General features: G+C 37.0%; 1 protein-coding gene across 1 annotated transcript in view; it reads right to left on the bottom strand.

Moving 5' to 3' along the window:
• Window positions 1–20,641, bottom strand: part of LOC121430675 (tyrosine-protein kinase SRK2-like) — a 68,387-nt gene that overhangs the window by 16,931 nt on the left and 30,815 nt on the right. Inside the window, exons 5-9 of the mRNA XM_041628015.1 lie at window positions 19,130–19,233; window positions 18,567–18,722; window positions 17,239–17,394; window positions 16,187–16,332; window positions 15,461–15,574 (exon numbers count right to left, since the gene is read on the bottom strand). Of these exons, the coding sequence (XP_041483949.1) occupies window positions 15,461–15,574; window positions 16,187–16,332; window positions 17,239–17,394; window positions 18,567–18,722; window positions 19,130–19,233 (676 nt within the window). The remainder of the gene's footprint in view (window positions 1–15,460; window positions 15,575–16,186; window positions 16,333–17,238; window positions 17,395–18,566; window positions 18,723–19,129; window positions 19,234–20,641) is intronic.

Raw genomic sequence — 20,641 nt, 5'->3', positions numbered from 1 at the left:
AAGAGTTACTAATCCAAAAAATCGTAAGTCTATGGAAATCTATCGGTGTCATAATTTTTACTACAGGAAATTTGCACAATGTCCTTTGTAAACAAAGAGAAGCACAGTGAATTTTCAAGAGAAGAATGAATATAAATCATGGAAAATATTTTGAACAAACATGCATAATAGATTTTGACGTTGGTTGCTGTCCATAGTTGTGATTGATTGGATCAAACGCAACTCCTTGTACAACGGGGCCCGGGTCCCTGTCTTACAAGGAGTTGTGATTATTCTGATCAATCACAACTTTGGACAGCAAGCAACACTAACTTCTAAAATTCATGTTTATTTAAAATATTTTCTAGCTAATGATGTACATAATAGCTAGGGAAGAAGTTAGTTGGAACATGGGTTAAGTTGAAACATTGTAATTTTCTTTAACGCCTGTAAAATAAATTTATGCAACACTGCCCTTGATTTATTGCAATAATAATTCAACACTGTGTGTGCGTTTGAGTTTTGTCAGACATGTATCAATCAGAAATGATTTTTTACGTCTGGGACCGACCTTTAACGTCACCATCCGAAAGACGTAACCAGGGCTCGAACCTCGATCCTCTGCATCAATTTGTAACTTCCCCACAGCTTGGATTACAGGCGCACGCCACAACGCCAAGTTGTATTATCAATAGCAATAAATTGAGGGCAGTATTGCATGAATTTATTTTACAGGCTTTAAAGAAAATTACAATGTTTCAACTAACCCCGGTCTCCCCTATATTCATGCTTTTTTTTTTTTAATAGTTCAGTATAATCCTCTTTGTTTACAAAAGGACATTGTGCAAATTTCCTGTATGAAAAATTATGACACCGATGGATTTCTATATTCTATATAGTTGAGGTTAGTTCTTGGATCAATCACAACTCTTTGTTAGATGGGACAATGAAGACACAATTGGACAGAATATCGCGACAAAATACTGAAGTGCGACTTCATCAATTTTCTTTTTGCATATTTCAGTATTTTCACAACAATGACGTCAGAGTATTCGTCTAGTAAAAAATATAGCGAGGTCTAACATCACAGAACATCATACATGTACATGTAGTTACATTACAATATACATGTATTTTGTCACATGATGTTACATGTACTTGAAGCAATCACTATACAAGATTTAATCTATGTAGGATATAGTCACATGTAATACTGGTCTCTCATACTTGTTATTGGTTGGCCAGGATGAGTTCACAAAGTGGTAAAATGAGTGGAATGCCCCGGGCAGTCTCTTCTGCATTTTCCAATTCAATATCGCAGCAGTGCTGCCTTAGAAAACAACTGAAGATGAAATAATCTTTTATAATTTTTTTTTTGGGGGGGGTAAATTCAGGAAAGAAAGCAAGGTCACTGACCTCAGATGACCTTTGACATTTGCCTAGTGACTTGAAATTTCACAAATCTATTTGTGATACACGTACTTGAGAATGATACGTACTGTATCAAAGTTATACACGATAGGGGCATCTGAATATTTGAGAAAAGAAATAACATTACTTTTTAACTTTTTTAACCTAAATCTCCCGGGGTATTTTGATTCTTGTCATTCCAGGGGGGGGCATTATGGCCCCTCCCCTTAAGATCTCAGCTGCGGATTGCGCGATCACAACGAAAATTTGCATGATGGTAGAGAATGACGTAATCTCTGCAGTTGCAATAGTAAATTTCACTGAATTCATATATTTTTATTTTATATTATGCTAATTTATTCATGCAATCATACTTTTTGCTCTGATTCACTAAATAAAGCTCCTAGAATGCTATTTTTTGGTGAAAATATTCTTTATAGCATTCCTAACAATTGTGAATGAAAACAATTCTGGTACCAAGACCGATTTCTTATGTATTTTATTGTTTTTTTTAATTTCTTATGTATTTCTTTGTTTTTTCATTTCTTTTAACAAGGCAAAATTAATTAAGTTTAATCAGTAAAAGTAGAAATAATGACACATTTATAAATTTTGGCTAAATACACAATTTGCATTGAATTTGTACATGAAATCATGTTTATGAGCAATTTTGGGTCTGACATGCACTTACATAATGTTGCGTAATGTTGTAACTGCGTACCCGGGCATCACAAATTTGGTCTCAAAATTTGCGCGAGACTTGAAAGTAAAAAGTCAGGTAGCGGTGAGGTCAAATATTTTGCGCAGCAGATATATCACAAAAATTGTCGAGGGGGGCCATTATGGCCCCCCCCCCCCCGGGAGAATTAGGGATAAATGCTAAATGACCTTTGACATTGATCATGTGGCCTAACACTCTTGAAAGATGTTCAGCGATAGGTGATTACCCTTATGTTCAATTTAAAGTTACGTTTCAACGATTCAGTGTCGACGATGCCACTGCCATTGAAAATGTTCACCTATTTCTCGCTTCTGCTATGCAGGCGAGACAAAAATTGAACTAGAAAATGTAACCATGAATGAGCAATCCCAGACGATTTAAAAAAATGAAAAGGCATACCGGTAAGCGATGTTGTATCTGGCCCACTTGTGAAAATGACTAGAAATATAGTGACTTGCAAGGGCACGCAACAAAATTGTATCAAAAGTTAATTGTGAAATAACATTTGTCATAAGAGTCTTGCAGGTAAATTTCAACATGTTAATGTTGACTTCAAAATGACCTTTGACCTTAACATGTGACCTCCGACTGCAGCATTACATGCAGGTCCAAAAAGTACATCTTCCATCTAAGTTTGGTTGAAAAGTGACTTACGGTTGCAGAGTCATGTGTCATAATGTTTGTGACAGACAGACGACATTTGGATCCTTAAGTCTCGTCTTCACCTCTGGAGGGCCAGACAAAAAGTGCCAGTCAGACGTCCTTCAGATAATTCCGCGCCAATCTGAGTCTTCGCTCCAAGTGTAACTCTTAACTGTGCAACACTTTTTCTTTCCTCGCAGGTGGATCTATTAGACATATACAATATAACATCGGTGGCAACACAAGGACGCACACAGTATCCAAATTGGGTTACAAGCTACAAGGTAGCATGCAGCACCGATGGCATATTCTTTAATACCATACGTGTCGACTATTCAGGGTACTGCGCTTCTGAAAAGGTGAGTTTGAAAGCTACTATTAACCCTATCTAGGCCGGGGTATTTGGGGAGTTCCTATGGCCGGGGGGGGGGGCCTCCCAGGCCCCCCTAAGATCTCGGCCGTTGACCACGCGATCGCGCCGAAAATTCACACTCGGGTTGTCTGGGACATAATCTACAAGATTGTATAGTAATTTATCTCATGCGAATCGCCATTAAGTGATTATGCTAATTTATGTGTAATTAGTATGCGAAATCATACTTTTTCCTCTAACTCCCTAAATAAAGCTCCAAATGTACTAATTTTTGGTATAGAAACTCTTTGTGGTGTCCTTAGCAAGAGTACATGAAAAAAATTGTGATATCAAATCATTTTCTTATGTATTATATTGTTTTTTGCAATTTTTTATGTATTTCTTTGTTTTTTTTTACCTTTTGTTTTTCATAGTTTTTTCAATGAAATTTGTTGAGGACTCTTCTGTGATCGTAAAAATCATAACATGAATACATTTAGACTTGCAAAACTAAAAATAATCATACATTTATGAATTTTGGTTGAAAACACAATTTGCATTGACTTTGTACACGAAATCAGGTTTTTGAGCAATTTTCGGTCTGACATGCACTTACATAATGTTGCGTAATTTCGGAACCACGTACCCGGGTGACGCAAAATTGGTCTCAAAAGTTGCGCAAGACTTGAAAGTAAAAACTCAGCGAGCAGCGCGGTCAAAAAATTTCGCACGGCAAAAATATCGCGCGATTTGTTGAGGGGGGGGGGGCCTCGGAGGCCCCCCCCCCCCGGCCTAGATAGGTTAAGGGTGTGTTCAATGTCAATTTTCAAATTTAAACAGCTACATGAATCATGATTGAAAACTCAATTCCAAAACACCCAACACAAATCACTTCCTTCTTTCTTAACTTCTTGTGTTCCACTTTCTTACAATCTTCCTTTTTTCTTTTCCTCTGTATTTTGTGGGGTGTATTTTTTCTTTCATTCATCCTTTCCCCTTTTCTTTCCATTTTGTTCCTTCTTCCTCTCATTATTTCTTAACTTATGGTTTTCTTTCATTCTTACTTTTGCTCATTCTTTCTTATACTTTTGTCTACCATTTTCCTCAGAATGCTATTTTTTCCACTCCTAAAATTATGGAGTTGGCAGTTCTACGGGATTTTGATAAGATACTTAGATTTAGAGATCTATTTGAAAATATGGCACTGTTTAATCAGAAAAGAGGACTAAACTAGGCAGAAGATAATTATTCCAAATTTTGAGGTGCAGATGATTCAAATGATACATTAAATTGAAGCTAAAAATCATCCGTTATCTCCACAATTTACTTGCCAAAATCTGCTGAAAATATAGTTATGAGGTGTTTATACAGTACATGTACTGTCTTTAGGATCTAGATTTTTATGGACATGGAATTTCCAATACTAACTCTTCATAGTTTGACCATTTAACAAGCAAAGTTGTCACGAAACTACTTTCTATATTCAAATGGGCTTAGAAGCTCTTTCATTAATATGTACATATCTGATGAAAATTCCCAATAACGAGACAGATCATAGAGAGTACCGCTAGGAAATCCTGCTATCGACAAGAATTTCAATGACAAATACGGCCATCACGAAAGCATAAGAAGCCATTTACCAGTCCGCTAGGGCAGGCGATTGGGAGACTCGGAGCAAGGTTGGAGTGCTGAATTGTGGTAAATTTTGAGCAAATGTACGCAGTTGTGCGCTATGAAGCTATACATCGAACTGAAACAAAAATCTCCCCTTTCCAAAGATACATACCCTATCTACCGAAAATGGCCGATAATTAAGCTACAACTTGTTATATATGAAGTATCCCTTAACTAAAAGTTGAACGGAAAGAGCTATAACTTCCTTATTCCCTATCAAATTTTGGTAGTTTTTGCACTCATATATGTTGTTTTTGCAAAAATAGCTGTAACTTCCTTATTTCCCATCCGATTTTGGTAGTTTTTGCACTCATAGCTCTTATAAGGTACAATGCACACAAGGTCAACATAACACCTGCTAGAAGGGCCTGAAGTTGTGCATGTCAAAAATGCTTTGGATAAAAAGTGTGAGTTTGGACTGCAGAATCTTGAAAGGATGCTAAAACACGGTGCCATAGATGGCCTTACAAAGGCTTGATCGTAGAGCAGGGGACTTAACCTTACTGTGTATAAGGGTCGCTGTCTTATGCCTTTAATAGCGGGCTGCCATTATGGCGAAGCAGGGATTAAGGCTGTACATGTTTTTTTTCCCTGAAGTCATTCTTTTATTGGGTAGCATATCAATCTACTCTCAAGTCCCTGCTATTACCAATACGAAAATAAGGGAAAAAAGCATATATGAATAAAGTTTGAAATTGACCCCTCGCTCGGTTGAGTTGCATTGAGAAAGAGATATTTCAATAAATCTGTATACAATGACCTCTCACACCCCAATCCCTTTTGACCTCATAACCTCAATGGTTCAATATCAATTTCAAAGAGAAAATGAACACTCCTGCTTTGTTAAAGGACAAGTCCATCCCAACAAAAAATTGATGTGAATAAAAAAGAGATAAATCCAACAAGCATAACACTAAAAAGTTCATCAAAATCGGATGTAGAATAAGAAAGTTATGACATTTTAAAGTTTCGCTTCATTTCACAAAACAGTTATATGCATATCCAGGTGGGTATGCAAATGAGGACACTGATGACGTCATCCACTCACCATTTCTTTTGTATTTTATTATATGAAATAGGGATATTCTATTTTTCTCCTCATTATCCAGTGAAACAACAATTAATTCCTCCCTGAGCATGTGGAATGAGCATTGTTTATACTATATGATTCAGCCAAGTTGGTCCTTATTGTCAAATCTATAAAATATGAAATACTGTATAATTCAAATAATAAAAAACAAAAGAAATAGCGAGTGAGGGACATCATCGACTGTCTCATTTGAGTTGTGCATATTATCAAAGTTTTGTGAAAAATAAGCAAAACTTTAAAATGTCCTAATTTTCTTATTTTACATCAAATTTCTATGAAATTTTCAGCGTTGTGCTAGTTTGTATTTTCTCTATTTATTCAAATCAACATTTTTCTGGGGTGGACTTGACCTTTAACTTTCTTTTAATCTTTCCATATAATGTAACACCATTGGGGGAGGGGGGAAGCTACATGTGATCTAATTCAATAATGAAAACAATATGTTGAACCTTACTCCTTTTGCATCAAAGATCTTCACTGGAAATTATGATCAACACTCTGTAGTGAAGAATGATCTGCCGGAACCACAGTTTTGCCGCTATGTGCGTCTGATGCCAATCACTGCTCAAGGCCGTATTAGTCTCCGCTTTGAACTATACGGTGAAGGCCCCATTGCCTCCCAGGTCAGTTTAAATGGGTGTGGAGCCATTTCATTACTGCTTTACCTTTGACCTTGTTCATGTGACTTGAAACTCATGCACCATGATCAGTGATACTTGATTACCCTTAGTCCAAGTTTCATGAAATAGGTAAATAAAGTGATGACATTTTTGGGAATTCAACCCCCCAAAAAAATTATTTTAACAAAATTCAGACAAGTTGATAAGTGAAAGTTTGAACAATATCGGACAAACAAAAATTATGAATTTTTAAAGTTGTAAAAATTGGTAATCACTCTACCCATGGAGACTTCAAATTGGCTGCATATGGGATGTTATAGTGATGTAAAGGCAAGGACTACTCTTCCATGTACTTCAAAACATAAAATGGCTAAAATTTTATTTGCTTCAAAAGTTTACTACAAATTGTATTTTTCTTTCATGAGGACATTAAACATACTCAACCTGGGTTATATTTAAATTACTATCCCAGGAAATAGGTACTAATAAGGAGAAAAACACAAATCCCTGATAATCAAGTACATGACCTATGGGAAAGTTGTCCTTGCCCCTTTGTCATAATACGCAGTTGCCAATTTGAAATCTACATACATGTAGTCTTTAATATGGACTCAATTGAGCCATGACTCTCATATTGGTCCTACTCAATTCCCTCTTAAGTTGTCCCACTTAAACCTCTCTCCAGTGGTCATACTCAAATCCCCCAAATTGACCTACTCAAATCTCCCTCAAGATGTCCTACTCAAATCCCTCTCAAGTTGTCCTACTCAAATCCCTCTCAAGTTGTCCTACTCAAATCCCTCTCAAGTTGTCCTACTCAAACCTCTCTCAAGTTGTCCTACTAAAATCTCCCTCAAGATGTCCTACTCAAATCCCTCTCAAGTTGTCCTCAAATCCCTCTCAAGTTGTCCTACTCAAATCTCTCTCAAGTTGTCCTACTCAAATCTCTCTCAAGTTGTCCTACTCAAATCTCTCAAGTTGTCCTACTCAAATCCCTCTCAAGTTGTCCTACTCAAATCTATCTCAAGTTGTCCTACTCAAATCTCTCTCAAGTTGTCCTACTCAAATCTCTTATGTTGTCCTACTCAAATCCCTCTCAAGTTGTCCTACTCCATTCTCTCTGAAGTTGTCCAACTCAAATCCCTCTGAAGTTGTCCTACTTAAATCCCTCTCAAGTTGTCCTACTTAAATCCCTCTCAAGTTGTCCTACTCAAATCTCTCTCATGTTGTCCTACTCAAATCTCTCTCATGTTGTCCTACTCAAATCTCTCTCATGTTGTCCTACTCAAATCCCTCTCAAGTTGTCCTACTCCATTCCCTCTGAAGTTGTCCAACTCAAATCCCTCTGAAGTTGTCCCACTTGAATCCCTCCCAAGATGTCCTACTCAAATCCATCCCTAGTTGTCCAACTCAAATCCATCCCAAGTTGTCCTACTCAAATTCATCCCAAGACATTGTCCATGCTACCAAGAGAATTGCTTACATAATATGGAAAATTTCATTTGTAGTTTCGTTCATGACTTGATGTTAACCAACAATCCTTGGGTAAATATAGAATAATTTCATGTTTTTTCTATGTTTTTCAGTGTTAATTGCCAACACCGGAGACCGAACAAAATTGATCGATTGATGAAATCAGTGAACAGAACAGCAAGATGGAGAGTTTTACTCAATTTTCTTCACTTTACATAGTTTTTAAAGTTTTTTCATGATCATGTATACATGTAGGCCTATACAACAATATTTAATGAATTTCCTTTGGTTAGAAAGTGTTTTCAATATACAAGTAATCTAAACCTTGTTTATTACAAAAATGTATGTACATCAAAAAGCTAGGTTTTAGGGGATCTGATATTGTTCTTTGAAAGAAGTTCTCAATGATGAGTTTCTATTTTTCAACCTTCACAGTACATTGTTCTTTAATTATAGTACATTTAATCTTTACAATAATCTCGGGCAAATTTCTACTTTATAAATTAATACATCTGCAATAACAGTTTACAGCTACCAAAATCATTCACTTTTCCATCAAGATTTGCATTTTCTCAATTCACTCTAATCATCCTGTTTGTTTTGTACTTCTTGATTGTTCTCATGCAGCACATATGAGTGAAGGACCATGCTACATGCTTACTTCGGACATAGAAATTATCATTCAAATTGTTCTATCAAATAGGTTTCATGAGTTCGTTCTCTAGTATTCCTACTACAGTACCTGTTTTGCCAAGGCCTTTATTTTTTCTTTCTCTTTGGGATGAGCTTTTGTACTTTCATATTCTTGTCATATAAGTTTGTAACAAATACTTAGTAATGATTGATGTCAACTCTGCTGATGTCATATTGAAACTCTGTATACCAGACACAGTAACACTTTTGGAAAGGCTATTTACAAAAGAAGTGCATAGGTATACAGGAAATCTATCTTACATCTCTGAAAACTCTCCCTTTTTTTCTTCGTATTCATAACATTTTATTTCCAATACAAAAAAGCAACACCGTAGAAGCAAAATGAGTTACAGATATCGTTGTGACTTGTGGTGTATTTTGCCATGCGCATTTACATAGATGGACACGACCAGCAGTTTTAAAATTGTACTCTGTGTTGAGCTACATGTATCAAACATTTTATTAGCCGTGGGGTTAGCCTGGAGTATCCAATAAATACCTTTTTTCTTTGAATGCTATAAACTGTGTTCAATTTATTTATTTTCTCCTAAAATCTACCCTGATAAATGGTGTAGGAGTGAGAGTTTTAAGATATTCCCACTGTGTATGATAGATTTTTGAAAGAAACAATAAAGTGCTTATGATAGAATTCAAGTATGTGGACCATGGCCTTGTGCAGAATACTTTTTGCTGGGGGCGAAAGATGTGAACAAAATTTTTGAAGAAAGCGAAGGGGGGCTTTTTCATTTTCAAAAGTGAAATTTAGGATTTTGTGCACACTTTATGGTGAGCTGTCAAGTCCCAGTTTTTGCCTGTGTAGGACATAAAATGTTCTGTAGAAATTGTAAATGAAAATCATTGTTTGGTGCTCAAAAAAACAAATGTACAGGTGACCTGGAGCCGGTTTCATAAAGAACTTACAACTGTTGTAACTTTGCCATTATGGTAATTACCATGGAAACAGTGCTCAGAAGCCAATAAGAATCAAGGTTTCCATGGTTGTAAGTTGTAAGTCCTTTATGAAACGGGCCCCAGAACCCCCATCCAAATTGTAATCCATACGCATGTACCAAAAATTATTGTCCCCGGAAGAAAAATGAAATGACTTTTAACCCTAAATAGACTGGGCTATTTCGACGCCTAAGAAGACGGGGGAGGGGGCTGATTCAGCCCCCCCTTATGATCTCGGCCATCGATCGCTACGAAAATTGGCACACGCATTACCCATGGCATTATCTACAAAACTGTAACATCAAATTCTGCAAAAAATTTCATGTTTCATTAATTATGCTAATTTATGCATAAAATCATAAGTTTGCTCTAATTGATAAAATAATGCCCCTGAAATGCTAATTTTTGTTTCACATACTCTAGATAGGCATCTGATCAAATTTGTTTTTAAATAATGTCAAAATCACATTTATTTTTTATGTATTCTATTGTTTTCTAAATTTCTTATGTATTTTTTTAGATTTGGACTTTTTGACCATAAAAAAGATAAAATTAATTGATTTTAAGAAGTAAAAGGAAAAATAGTGATACATTTATGAATTTTGGCTAAAAACACAATTTCCATTGGATTTGTACACAAATTCACGTTTTTGAGTCTGCATGCACTTACGAAATGTTGCGTAATTTCCTAACCGCGTACCCGGGGGTCACAATTTCGTCTCAAAAGTTGCGCGAGACTTGAAAGTAAAAAGTTGAAGAGCGACTTGGTCAAAAAATTTTGCGCCGCGGATTTATCGCGAAAACGTTGAGGAGGGGGGCTGAATCAGCCCCCCCCCAGTCTTTTTAGGGTTAAGTCTTGAACGTGTTTGTACAAATTGGATTGCTGACTTCAAAAACAAATAAGATGAATAATTTTGTTCAAAAGAAAACTATAATTTATATGAAATACTAAAATCATTGACTCTAACGAACTTTGACCTTATTATGTGACCTGAAACACAATCAAGATGATCAGTGATAATTTATTACCCTTATGTCCAAGTTTCATGAACAAGGTCCATACACTTGGTACATGTAAGTTATGATTACATTTCAAAAACCTAAATTGGTTAAGATTTTAATCTGAATACCCAAATCATGGCCAAAGCTCATTGACCCTACATGTACATGACCTTCATCATGTGACCTTATATCCAAGTTTAAAATTATGACATTTCAAAAATTTACCCCTATCTAGGCCGAGGAATTTGAGATTTGAGATCTCAGCCGTCGACCGTGCTGAAAATTGGCATGCAGGTTGTCTGGGATATAATCTATGAAATTGTATAATAATTTATTTCATGCGAATTGTAATTACAGAGATGCCAACTTTTGGAAATCAGAATTAGGGAGGATTTGCAACTGCCACCAAATTATGTGCGCGTAGCGCACATCTCGAGCGCGGAGCGCTCGACCCTTGCGGCCGGGGTCCATGGCCCGCCTTAGGGCCCTGGAAGCTCTGGGTTTCTAGATGCTCTCTGGTGCAATCTGACCCTTATTTTGGGGCATTTCACATGTTTTGAAATAAACATTGTTCCCACTTTTTAGGTGGTCTGTCTATGACAGATCACCTATTGATTTCGTCAGAATTTTCTTTATTTCTTTCTTCCTATCTTTATTCATTGTACCTATTTTTTGTCGCCAACTTTTCTCGAAATTGGCTGAATCAATTTTGCTGATTTTTTTGTCATATATAGAATCTATCATAGAGACAGCAAAATAAGCTTTTCAAGGTCATATGGTCATGATGACGTCATCTACGCGCCATTTTGTAAAATTCTTCATTTGATCATATCTTCATTATCAATTATCAAAAATTAACAATATTTACATGACATTAACTTCATGTCAGGGGTCAAATGCCAATGTCATCAAAGGTCATGTAGAGGTCATGACGCGCGCGTACGCGCGCGTCAAAGGTAAAAAAATCGTCCAAATGACCTATAAAATTTTTTGGGTACGTTTCAGGTCATTTTAAGCATTTCAAAAATTTGCGCGCGCGCATATATGCGCGCGCGTTTCCGCGCGTTACACCTTAATGCAATGCAGAAAAACCGTTTCTTTTAATATCATTGCATTGCTAATAAAATTCTGAGCAATTTGATACCTTGATCAACCTTCTACAACCATTAATAACGAAATTAACACCCGTTAAACTTTGCAGCACGTGTGCGCGCGAGCTCTCACTATAGGCCATATATGGGCAAAAACATGCCTATTGCAAATTCACTGTAGCTCTTTAAATAGTCCGTTGACCCCCAATTTTTTTTTCATATATCGATAGATTATGAGTTGTAAATTTGATTTCATGTCACCATTGTCCCTAAATTATCTCGTGACATCATCAAATAGGCGCCCAAACTAAAAATTTCATTTATTCAAAAATGACGTCATCAAATTTATGCAAATTTGGCTGTAACTTCTCGAATATAAATCATTTTTCGCCCAGATTTCGATATGTTGTAGTTTAGAAGGTACTCTTTCTCCTCAGTTACATGAATATTCGTTTTGAGGAACGCATCATTGCGTAAAACAGCGATGAAAAGAGGCATGTCATTTTTCCTCATTTTGCGTGTAATCTCTATGGGACATGACTTTTTCCCAAAACTAGATTCGACATTCCTCTATTTCGTGAGCCATATCTCCATTTTTTCTTGTCAGCTTTCCTTGAGCTTTTAACATGTTGTAGCTGAGATTCTGGGCTATCGGAAGTGTGCCCTTCATTTTTGGATCAGATGCCGGGATCATGCCCGTATTTCACTTGCAAAATTGGAATTGTAATTTTCAAAATTGCTTACGTGTAATCTCTATGGGGAATATCGTGGCTCAATGGATAACGCATTTGACTTGCTTTCTCGAGGGCGGAGGTTCGATTCCTGGGGTAGAAAAGATGATTTTTTTTTTCATTTTTTTTCTTTTTGCCACCTCTTACATGATCCTTTATGATAATTAAAAGGTATGAAAGTTAAAATTTAGCAAGATAAAACAGATTATAATTGTTTTTTTCATATCACATGTATTTTGTGTGTAATCTCTATGGGACATGACTTTTTCTCAAAACTAGATTCGACATTCCTCTATTTCGTGAGCCATATCTCCATTTCTTCTTGTCAGTTTTGCCGGAGCTTTTAATATGTTATAGCTGAGATTCTGGGCTTTCGGTAATGTGCCCTTCACTTTTTGATCAGATGCCGGGATCATGCCCGTTTTTCACTTGCAATATTGGAATTGTAATTCTCAAAATTGCTTACGTGTAAAGTCTATGGGAAACATTAATAATCACATTGAGCAATGGTCAAAATTTATTCTTAGGATGTCTAGAATCAAGATTATCAATCATATCTAAATTATTCATTTTATACACTAGCCGACTCTGAATGAAAAATCATGACAGACCACCTAATTCGTCCGCATGACGAATTAAATTCTAGTTTAACATTAAAAATATAAAATATGCATTTTCACATGTAAATAAAAAATGAGGGGACAAAAGAAGTACCTGTTCAACAACAATAATAAGGATGAATTATCACTATCGGCTATAGGCAGGTTATGTTCCACTATAAATCCAGTAAAGAAAAGCTCAGCGCTGGTCCCTTGCTTGGTGAAATAAAGACAACAGGGTACTAGTGGAGCTCGAAGATCTTGTCATCGCAATGTCCGTAGGCCTATGCCGTTTGCTCCCGAACGAAAGTGCTTCCGAATTATCATCACGACCTCCCTGCTATTAAAACTGAAATGTCCACGCTGCAAATTGCGCAAAATGCATGGTAAATTCCTCTTTCCGACTTCCGAACACACAGGTACTGGAGACTGTATTCAGTCTTATACTTCTGAGACCATTTCTTGGTCTTCTTTTGTTGATTTTCCGCCATTTCGTGTCAATATCAACCCATCAATACGCCAAAATCACACACCGATATTCCACCTAACGACTCGACAAATCTAGTGGCCGCGAGCGCACACGCCTCGCGAAGCTAGCCGGGCCTACCGGCCTGGTGCACAGTGGATTCCCGTTGGGCATATCACATGCACCAGCTTTTCGCTGCTCCTTATTTGTCTACTTTTCACACAGAATTTAGTAGCAGCGAACGTAATGGAGTTACTACATGCTAAAGTTAGCAGACGATACATGTCCTTCCAATCCAATTTGATCAATGCAAAAAAAATCGTAATTTCGGGAGGATAAGGATGGTAATCGTAAGGGCGGGAGTTGGGATGAATTTTCGGGAGCCTCCCGATTTCATCGGGAGGGTTGGCATCTCTGTAATTAAGTAATTATGCTAATTTATACATAATTAATATGCGAAATCATACTTTTTCCTCTAACATCATAAATAAAGCTCCAAATGTTCTAATTTTTGGCATAGAAACTCTTTCTGGTGTTCTTAGCAAGTTTACATGAAAAAAATTGTGAAATAAGATCAATTTCTTATGTATTATATTGTTTTTTGCAATTTCTTATGTACAATGTATTTCATTGTTTTTTGGACCCTTTGTTTTTCATTGTTTTTTGAATGAAATTCGTTGGGGAATCTTCTAAGATCATAAACAGCATAAAATACATACATTTAGACCAGTAAAACTAAAAATAATGATACATTTATAATTTTTGGTTGAAAACACAATTTACATTGACTTTGTACATGAAATCACATTTTGGAGCAATTTTTGGTCTGACATGCACTTACACATTTTGGAACCGCGTACCCGGGTGACGCAAAATTGGTCTCAAAAGTTGCGGAAGACTTGAAATTAAAAAGTCAGCGAGCAGCGCGGTCAAAAAACTGCGCGGCAAACATACTGTGCGACTCATTGAGGGGGGGGGGCCTTGGAGGCCCCCCCCCGGCCTAGATAGGCTTAATCGTGGCTGAGATTTCAATGTTGTTGACTAAGCCACTGGCAGAGAGCGGTGCCTTTAGTCTCGCTCTGCTATGCAGGCGAGACAAAAATTGATTGAATTCTGATGGATATTTCACCAATCTTCTCCAATATCATTATTCATTTCTACTTTTATCAAAAACCGGGGTGGTATTCTGGAACTTTGTCACAACTTATGTCATAAATTTTGTCATTTCTCTCCGAGATGTGACTCCACTATGATTGCCACAAAGCGGTATTCTCAGCATTGTCTTTTTCCCTGTCATATCTCTCTAAGTTCCCGCCCATCTTTTCGGAAGCATACCAATCACTATCACCGTTAGTTTGAGCCCTTCTAACCAATAGGAAGGCCCCTTGGCATGAGGGGCGTATCCTCAATAAAGTAGTCGGCAATGCATAACTGCGCGTACATTGATGTGCTTAATCACAAAGAGAGACAGGGAGATGTGGAGGATTTTTAGAAAAGAGATGGAAAAAAGGAAATCAGAGAAAAAGAGGAGGAATTAATATGTACATGTAGGGCCTAACTAATTGTACATGTAGCATGAAAAAATATTTCTGAAGATGAATGATGAAGTGAAACTAATACCACAATCTAATCTTAATACATGCAATATCATTTTATGCTTGACAATTAGTCAGCTGGGTATCAGGATATTTGGTACTAAAAGATACATGTATGACAAAATTTATGACTGCTAGATCCCGTCATAAATTTTGTCTCATCTTTTGCTCGTATATTGGAATTATACGCGTTAAAGAACCGCGTAGAGAAACAAATTTATGAAAAGTTTTATGACAAAATTATGGCATCCATCAGAATTTTGATTCTGTGATATCTCTGAGAAAAGAATATATGAAGAAGAGACGATGTTCAGAGTACCGCCACAGGGTCTTCCACTGTAAAGCTGCCTGAGAATTACATTTTAACATACCTGAGCGGCAATATCGACAAGTTCCCTCAATCCAAGAAAACGACCATCTCCCTCTCGTAAGTAGCCCAGTAAACTCCCATTGACCATCAATTCTGTGATGATGTAGATTGGCTCCTGTGAGTAATGTAACAGGATGAAAATAAACACAGAAATAAATTATACTCATTTACCTCCAAACTTATGTGAACACACACAACCGTTGTGTGATAAATGACTGCTGTAAACTAAGTGGTCAGATCTGGCAATTTTCTTTGATTTTGATTGGTTAAAAAGCAACATTACTATGGTAATTGTCATGAAATCAGGACTTGTCGGATAAAACGCCTGACAAGTCCTTTCATGGAATGCATTTCATGAACATATTTGCCTGACAACTTGTCTGATCTGACAACTTTCCTTGTTTCTAACTGGCTGAGAGGTACTGTTACTATGGTAACTGTCGGATAAAACAGGACCTGTGAGATAAATGGCTTGACAAGTCCTGTCATGAAACTGAAACACTCCCCCAGATTGGGTGGGATGGGAAGGAATGAAAAAGGAAGGGCAAAGATAGACAGAAGGGAAATGAAAGAAATTCAATGAATACTGACGTTTATTATATGTATCTAGACGTTGTATACGGATCCAGTCCTCAAAAAGGGCATAGATTTTAATGATTTAAAATCATTCATCATTGATGTTCACACAAAGATTATACTGCAATTAAAAGGGCTACTAGGACTATACCTCATCAGAACAGATTCCATAAAGATTGACAAGCTTATCGTGTCTCAGCTCCTTCATCAGGTTCGCTTCAGCCAGAAATGCTTCTGGTGACATCGTTCCTGGCCGTAACGTCTTCACAGCAACTTCTACCTTGCCGTCATAGATACCTACAAGAAAGTATATAAATATGAACACATGGGACTACATTACTGATAAACGGGGTGGTTGATCTCTTCAATGAAAGATATTACAGCAAGCAATTGAACATTGATCATATTGACATACAATACTGTATATACTTGAGAACAAGAAAAATCACAGAAAAATTATTTTACATTCCTTATTTTTCAATTCAAAAATAGCACATTAAAAGACAAAGTATGTTGAAGCCAGTCTTTGTTAGATAAATTGTGTGAGACATAAGAAACAAAAGAAAAAATATCTCAGATTTCTTCAATATTAACAAAAATTTCAGAACTTAATTTCATGTTAAATGGAGTTAAGGGTATACGTATCAATTATTATAGGTGTACCCCAAATATTCAAAAGTATATCTTATAAAGATTAAATCCTGTATATTGATTGGTTCAAATACCATCATGTGATGAAATATATTTCAACTATGATGTGTGACGTCAGACCTCAATATATTTTTTGCTATACCAATATTCTGACGTCATTATTTCAGAAAACGGGACATTTAGCCAAACTCTCGGGGCATCGGTCAGCTCTCTCTCCCCCTGGCAAGTCCTGTGATGCGTTGGCGCTGAGTGTGGTGGCTCGGAGAAAAGTAGGTCATTAAACATAATTAAACAGTTTCTGCAAGCTCAAAGCATAGTTTTTTGTTCTGAATTATCAAAAGCAGGATATAAAACAAATATATCAGGCGTTTCCTTTGAAAGTATAGTGGGAATTATAAATCCTCGGTTGGACTGGCAAAACTACTATCAGGAAAAATAGTAATTGCCAGACCAACCTCAGATAAATAATTCCACTATACATGTAATTTCCTTAAAGCCTGATATATTTGTTTACCATACAGTATCCTAAATGACAATGATAGCGGTCATTACCTTTCCATACTGCTCCAAACTGCCCTTGACCAAGCTTGGTATCGAGTTTGAGAGAAGAACGAGGGAGCTCCCAAATCTGATGGCCAAGGGTCCGTGTGTTGGGGGTCTGTTTGGGGCAAGGTTTGATGAGCTTTGAGCAAAGACCACCCGGTTGACCTGTGGTGTACAAAGACAAGGTTTGAATTGAAGAAATTATATTTCATGGAAAACCTAATAATCAATCTACAAAGTTGATGTCCAAGAGTAAATGTGTTGTTCTCCTGTTTAGGGTAAGGTACATAAAGCACAGACCATCTGGTTGACCTGTTGTACAAAAAAAAACTACAACAAGAAAATGCTCTGAGGTATTCAACTTCCTATAAAAAGTCAGTCCCTTTTATCCATGTCCAACTGCAGGAATCCTCCTCAGCATCTTTTCCTTCCTAATTTCCCAATAGGTTTTATACAGGAGGATTAGAAAGAAAAGATGCCTAGTGGTAGTCCTGGGTCCCATCTCACAAAGAGTTGAGATTGATTTAATCAACGTCAACTTTATGGAATTCCATCATTGTCATTGTTTTTTCCTAAAGGAAATGTGCACAAATGTCATTGGAAAAACAAAGAGCATTGTCAAGACAATGATGGATGTATGAGTTCATATCGTCATGTACATGTATCTAGAAAACATTTCAAATGAAAATGCATCTTAAAAATTGACAATGCTGGCTTTCCATAGTTGTGGTTGATTGTATCAATCACTATTCCTTGTAAGACGGGCCCCTGGTGAAAGAAAAAGCCATAGAAGGCTTCGATCTGACTTCGAGAAATATTCCTAAATATGATCAGTTTGTTTGCGTGGTAAATTCTCTCATGATAGGAATTTTACAACAAGATGACCGAGACAAGAATATGCCTGACCAGTGGCGGACCGTGACCCTGAGGAGACAGTGATTGGAGGGGCACTGTATTGTTTGTGAACAATGCTGTGCCCCTCCAATGCTTTGTCTCCTCCGGATCACGGTCCGCCACTGTGCCTGACAGACTGAAGATGCTGGATTTGAGTATCAAGAAAGCTCCCAGTAGGCAACTTGTCAAACTTGCATCTTTCCTTCAGTCTAGTCCCAATTGTTTTGTCTATGGTGGCTGTGATGAATAGGTGCTTGCAGGAGTCTTGCAGAAAAGACGAGTGACATGGCATGGACGTTTGGCAAGGTGCTTGACGTAGTGCTCCTCCTTGTTCATAGAAGCGAACTACAATCTTAAACTGCACACTGCATTCCTAAACGCGAATGAACTACAAACCGAAAACCAGTCTCTCTACATCTATGAAGAACAATGGATCTACTCACTTGAATGAAACTTGACGACATCAACCACGGTGTTGAATTTCCTCTGGGGATTGATAAAGAAGAGCTCGCTGCCATCTTTAGTCTTATCTATCCTATAGTTCTTGATTGTCGGTGGGCGACCTTTGTCCGTCTCTCTCACTGTGAGTGCATATGTACCTGACAATTTCAATAAAAAAAAACCATGATATTGTTCATTAGGACGAGTTTAGCCGATGCTTTCTTTTCAGTACAGCAGTAGAGGTTAGGTGTGTGGAAGACTTGCCATCTATTTAATAGCATAATAGACTTGATCGAAAAATATGTCACATACAAGTTATTTTCTTCATAGAACAAATTGTAATGTAAATGCGAGCGACACCAGAATTTTCCAATCAACCACAGAATAAACACAATTTGACATACTGAACTTTCAACGATATATCTCTATTTCATTTCTGCTTTTATCAGACCAACAGGATGAACTTCCCCTTTAAAACATAACTATTAAACCTAGATTCATAAATTTCATTGTCAAATTTCCCTTTTGAATGTACTTTGTTTAATTGAATAGTTTTGATACTCACCTGGTCTTGTTTCACTTTCTCTAACGAGGAAGGTTCCTTTCGGTAGATTGTCAGCCTGTAATCTCATGATGGCTTCACTCCGTGTACATGAACCAAAGAACCAACTGAGATGGAGAAAGAGAGAGAGACAGACAGAAAGAGAGAGAGGCCAGAAAATGGAGACACACGAGGGGAAACAACAAAGAGCAAACATTCATTATAAACAAGTGGAATGCCTCTGGCCGTCTCACCTGCATCACGCAGTTCAATATAGCAGCAGTGCTGACTTTGAATACTACTCTAACTCGCACAAGATGTTCAGTGATACATGGTTACTCTTATGTCCACTTTTTATGAACTAGACCAATAAACTTACAGAGATATGATGGTTATTCAACAAAAAACCCCAACATGGCCAAAGTTCATTGACCTTACATGACCTGAAACTCGAACAGGATGTTCAGTGATACTTGATTACTCTTATGTACAAGTTTCATGAATCAGATCCATAAACTTTCAAAGTTATGATGGTAATTCAACAGATACACCCAATTCGGCCAAAGTTCATTGACCTTTGACCTTGGTCATGTGACCTGAAATGCGCACAGGATGTTCAGTGATACTTGATTACTCTAATGTCCAAGTTTAATGAACTAGACCAATAAACTTTCAAAGTTATGATGGTAATTCAACAGATACCCCCGATTCGGCCAAAGTTCATTGACCCTAAATGACCTTTGACCTTAATCATGAGACATGAAACTTGCACAAAATGTTCAGTGATGCTTGATTACTATCATGTCCAAGTTTCATAAATCAGATCCATAAACTTTCAAAGTTATGATGGGAATTCAACAGATATCCCCAATTCGGCCAAAGTTCATTGACCCTAAATGACCTTTGACCTTGGTCATGTGACGTGAAACTCATGCAGGACGTTCAGTGATACTTGATTAACCTTATGTCCAAGTTTCATGAACTAGGTCCATATATTTTCTAAGTTATGATGACATTTCAAAAACTTAACCTCAGGTTAAGATTTCGATGTTGATTCCTCCAACATGGTCTAAGTTCATTGACCCTAAATGACCTTTGACCTTGGTCATGTGACATGAAACTCTAATAGGATGTTCAGTAATACTTGATTAACCTTATGGCCAAGTTTTATTAACTAGGTCCATATACTTTCTAAGTTATGACGTCATTTCAAAAACTTAACCTCAGGTTAAGATTTGATGTTGACGCCGCCGCCGTCGCCGTCGGAAAAGCGGCGCCTATAGTCTCACTTTGCTTCGCAGGTGAGACAAAAACCTAAAAATATAAATACATGTTTAATACCTTCGTCACATTTCAACTACGGTGGTCGTCTGGTGAGTGAAAATCAGCCGTTTTAATTTTTTTTGTACCAGCTAGTACATACATGTACATGAAAGTGGTTTGTATAAAAATAAATAAAAAGGACGCAGTTGGAGAAATGTAACTGAGGTATTCCACACTACACCAGTACATATACGTGCACAGTGGTACTCAAAG

The sequence above is a fragment of the Lytechinus variegatus genome, chromosome 17, assembly GCF_018143015.1.
Source record: "Lytechinus variegatus isolate NC3 chromosome 17, Lvar_3.0, whole genome shotgun sequence".
Taxonomy (NCBI): domain Eukaryota; kingdom Metazoa; phylum Echinodermata; class Echinoidea; order Temnopleuroida; family Toxopneustidae; genus Lytechinus; species Lytechinus variegatus.
This window is presented reverse-complemented; position numbering and strand designations above follow the sequence as displayed.